Raw genomic sequence first — 5,089 nt, forward strand, 5'->3', positions numbered from 1 at the left:
TCATTCATTCATTTTATTCTCTTTTTTAAACATAAGGTGAATCTTAAGTTTCCCTTTATCTCATTATTTTGTGAAATTTTGCTATTTTGCATTTCTTGGTTTAAATAGAGATATTTGTTAGTTTTTCTTTTAGAAGCACCACAGAAGTCATATTTTTGTTTTTATTAATTTTCATCCTTCTAAATATCAACTCACTTCAGTGGAGTCTTTACTTTAACTTGAATCTACCAAAAACAGCCACAGCAAGCATGAGTCTGGACAATGCAAGTGTTCCGGAGGTCTTCATTCTCTTGGGTTTCTCTAACCACCCTTGGTTGGAAATGCCCCTGTTCATTATGGTGCTTATTGCATATATCTGTACATTGGTGGGCAACATCTCAATTATTGTGGTATCCAGAGTAGACCCTCATCTTGACAGTCCTATGTACTTCTTCCTTTCCAATCTCTCCTTCTTGGACCTGTGTTTTACCACAACCACCATCCCTCAGCTGCTGTTTAACCTTTGGGGCCCAGATAAATCTATCAGCTATGGGGGATGTGTGACCCAGTTTTATATGTTTCACTTCTTGGGAGCCACTGAGTGCATCCTGTTGGCAGTGATGTCCTTGGATCGTTACATTGCCATCTGCAAGCCTTTGCGGTACCCAGCTATCATGCATCAGCGACTCTGCATCCTCCTAGTGGCCCTGGCATGGATAAGTGGATTGGCTAACTCCCTGCTTCAGTCGACTCTCACTGTCCAGCTGCCACTTTGTGGTAACAACAAGGTAGATAATTTTCTCTGTGAGGTCCCAGTGATGATCAAGATGTCATGTGCTGACACTACATTCAATGTAGCTATGCTCTCCATTGTGGGGACGTTCTATTCCCTGGTTCCCTTGTCACTTATCCTTGTCTCCTATGGGTTCATTGTAGCTACTGTGCTTAGGATTCGGTCTTCAGAGGGGAAGAAGAAAGCCTTTAATACATGTGGTTCTCATGTTATTGTTGTATCTCTTTTCTATGGGCCAGTAATTATCATGTATGTACAACCCTCTGCTACTAACTCTCAGGACAAGAACAAACTCATGTCCTTGTTCTACAGTTTGGTGACTCCTATGCTTAACCCTTTTATCTATACTTTGAGGAACAAGGACATGAAAGGAGCAATGAGGAGGCTTCTTGGCTCGTGTCATCAAAGAACAGAACAAACCTAAGTATTTTTGTAGTCCATGCTCTCCACATTTGGCTCAGAATATCTCCAGTTCTAAATTACCTTTTGATTTAACATCCTCCAAAATTGTTGACATCCTTTAGGATCTGTCTTATCTACACATATGTCTTTGTACCACATTGTTATGGTTGCTTGGCTATCATTTCAAGTGTGAGTCCTAATCCTCAGTTTGTCTGGAATTTGGATGGGAGTGAAGACTGTCATTAAGTTACTTTCTATCCCTCTAAAGATTCTGTTGTAGAACCTAAGAAGTGGGCAATAAATAAATGCTTATTGAAGGACTCATTCTTTCAGACCAAAAAGAGACTAAAACTCTATCATTTTTTGTGCTATTTTGGAAAAATATAAGTAATTCAGAATGCATTTTACTTCCTTGCTATTGTGGATATGATTTCAGGATCAACGTTTCATATGCAAACAAACTCTTCTATGAAGTAACAGCAAGATCAAATGGGTTAATATCTCATATTCTGTAACTGACACTTTCAACCACACATCCACTGATCTTTTAAGAAAAAGAGAATTTAAAAAGAATATCTGCCTCTTTCCTCTTAATGGAATTTTCTTCTGAGGTATTTGACTGAAATAGGTATTTTATGTTTCCAAAGGGAAAAGTTGATGAATAAAATCCTGAGAAGATTCTGTGTTATCATAATATCAATAATCACTTAGCTTTCATTGGGGATCTGAATCTATCCAGAATGAGAACATCAGATGTCTTTGATACATAAACACAGTTTTCAGTAGTTCAGTCATTTAAGAATCAGAGTATTCTGTGGTTAGCAAGGAAAAAAATGGAGAAAATGCACAAAAAATATATTAAATTGGGTATCAGACCTTCAAAGTCGACATAGAAGTGAAGTAGAAAGGTTGATGAGGATATGCACGGGGAGAGAGTCCCTTGATGTTGTCAATAATATCAAGTCTTATCATTATAAATCATTTTCCCACAATTTTATACTCTCCAAACTTACAATACCCTTAGTTTTTTTTTACTTGTATTTAAGGAAAACAATTATTATTATTATTATTTTTCTGACAACTAAGTACATTTGTGTTTATTCATCATACATCTATATACCCTTGGTGTGTCTACAGTATCAACTTCCAAATTACAAGAACAAAATATATTGACTCACAGTACACCAAACTTTGACACGGGTACACTGATTCTAGTCAATAATTAATTAAAATATTTAATACTTCAGTGTGTGCTTTTATGTCTATGAAGCTTCCCTTCGTAGACATAAAAGGAAGGATAGTACAGTTTTGCTCCTGTTGGAGACAAGCAAACATCGCTGCTTTGGAGGCAAGTTTATTCCCTGGTACGGTCACTTTTACTGACAACTAGGTCTTCTGGTTTTACCAGGTACTCCCACTTGTTAGTATTTATGACATTTGAAACTTCACATTCCTTTAGATGACTACTTTTCTCTCCAAAAATGACCATGAGGTCTTTTTTCTCATTTGATAGCCCATGTGATTAGTGCTATAGAATGCACTCAATAAATATTTTTAAAATAAATCATCGACTGAAAAATATTTCCTATTGTCCTCATTACCTACTGTCAAAACCTGTATCACAGGCTTGTGCAAAACTGCATCATGTATCTAATAATGAGTTTGACAAAAGAAGTGATATCTTTAAGGAAGTGTTTTCAAGTTATCTTCATATAATACTCTGGTATATATTATTAGTACTACCTAAATAAAAAGCAAACAATGTTTAAGCAAATTTTGGGAAAAACCATATATTATGCTTGGAAATGTGGAAAGTTAATATAATGTTTATTTTATAATTATGGAGTAAACTATTAAAATATGTTTGCAACACACAACAAATGTTTTCCTTTTTTTTTTTTTTTTGCTTCCTTAGTAGAGGAAATAGCTGCAAAGTTTGGAAAATAGTTCACTAGGAGATAGAATCCCAGAATTTGAAGAGAGAAAATTGATGAGCTGAGGGGAGCAGGAAAATCTCACTTTTGTGTTATAAGTATGAATGGGCTACTATAAAAATATTGTAGGATACTGAGAGAAAGCTGTTTAAAATAGTGTCATTATATCTTCCCAACTATCTGAAGTATTAATTGCATTTGTTACTTTAAGATGTCATTTTTGTTGTCAAATGTTACATTTGCAATTTCAAGATCAGTATTCATTAGACTTTATTTTATTGTAATGGTATAAATACAATAGCAGTTATCACATATGTGATATTAGTTATTGTACTTTAAACATTAAAATAAAGAGAATATTGTGCTTTCTTACTGAATATAATTTATTCTAAAATATAATTCTTGTGTTATGGGGTGCAACTTAAGAACAGACCAATCACCACTGAGAAGTTCAAATTTGAGAGTCTTTATTAAGCTGGCCAGCTGACTGTCTCACACAATGCCCCAAAAATGGCTATTGGGAGAACAGACCCAACCACAGGTTGTAGGGGTTCTTATACCAAAAATCACATCAATCAAAAGTGTCTGTTGCTATGATTCAAAATTACAAACTAACATCATGAGATCATCCACAGAGGGGGAAGTGGGTCAAACTGACCCTTACCTAGGTACAAACTAAAGAATGGTTGCTACAAACTAACATCATGAGATCATCCACAGAGGGGGACGTGGGTTAAACTGACCCTTACCTAGTTACAAACTAAAGAATGGTTGCTAACATCTACACAATTACTGTTTACATGGTACATTGATTAAGAGCAATAAAGGTCAAAGGAGAGCAATTTTTACTACATAGGAGTTGCCATTGTATATTATTAAACATGTCACGCTAAGTAACTGATGATAGGTACAGAGGCGGGGTGTTCCCATGGGAGAAACTTATTTCTTACATAACATGGAGTCTCAAAGCAAAATGGAGTCTGTTTAGTCATTTTCCTTAGAGTCTGGCCTATAACATTCTCATGGAGTCAGATCTGTCAGCCCATCACATTCCCCACTGGTTTTTTGTACATAATCAAATCATTGATTTATTTGTGGTATGCTTGATTGTAGTGTAACACCATTAGTTTAACAGACTGTATTTTATCTCCAATGTATTTAGGTAAACAGTTTATTATGCATGGTCCGATTAGCAACCCTAACATAATTAGGATGACAGGTCCTGCCAGTGAGGTTATTAAAGTAGTTAACCAGGAGGACCAAGAAAACAAATTTTGATACCAATTTTCCTCAGGTGTTCTGTTCTCCTCTCGTTCCTTGAGTCTTTTTCTGATTAAAGCTAAACTATCACGGATGACACCTGAATGGTTAGTATAAAAGCAACAGGTTTCCCCCAAGGCCATACATAATCCTCCTTGTTTTAAAAACAGTAAATCTAATCCTCTTCTATTTTGTAAAACTACTTCAGCAAGTGAATCAAGGGAATTCTCTAAGTGACTTACGGAGTTTTCTAACTCACTTAAGTCCAAATCTATTTGTTTACTTAAAGTTTTCAAATTCTGGTTTCCAGTGATCAGGGCAGTGGTTCCTATAGCTGTGGAGCCTGCTATATCTATTCCCACTAGGAGGATAATTAGGACAGGGGCCCGTTTAGATCTTAGTCCCATATGTTCTCTCCCCACCTCCCCATCATAATAGTACACCTGGGGAATGATGTGAACAGTAATACAAAATTCATCCCATTTGGCAACTTTAAAAAGTTGAACTTTAAAAAGGCATGGAGTTACTCCTGATGTACAAGCAAACCATGTTCCCTCAGGGGCCACAAGATGGTTGTTGTATGTACCTGACAGGGTCCCAGGTATTATGGTAGATGTACAAGAGTACATTTTATATTAAAATTTGGGGTCCAGAAACAAGTTCCCTGTCCTTGTAAATCTCCAAGGGTTAGTTTGGGCTTTTGACCCCACTTGCATAAAGT

The 5,089-nt window shown here is 36.1% G+C and overlaps 1 protein-coding gene across 1 annotated transcript; it reads left to right on the forward strand.

Moving 5' to 3' along the window:
• Positions 1 to 248: 248 nt before the first annotated feature.
• Positions 249 to 1,196, forward strand: LOC124989645 (olfactory receptor 2B11-like). The gene has a single exon (XM_047559573.1). It carries the CDS (start codon positions 249 to 251, stop codon positions 1,194 to 1,196), a length of 948 nt encoding a protein of 315 aa, XP_047415529.1.
• Positions 1,197 to 5,089: the final 3,893 nt, after the last annotated feature.

The sequence above is a fragment of the Sciurus carolinensis genome, chromosome 7, assembly GCF_902686445.1.
Source record: "Sciurus carolinensis chromosome 7, mSciCar1.2, whole genome shotgun sequence".
NCBI lineage: Eukaryota > Metazoa > Chordata > Mammalia > Rodentia > Sciuridae > Sciurus > Sciurus carolinensis.

Bases quoted from the DNA above. Each gene is read 5' to 3' on its own strand.
- LOC124989645 (XM_047559573.1), top strand. From the start codon at position 249: ATGAGTCTGGACAATGCAAGTGTTCCGGAGGTCTTCATTCTCTTGGGT.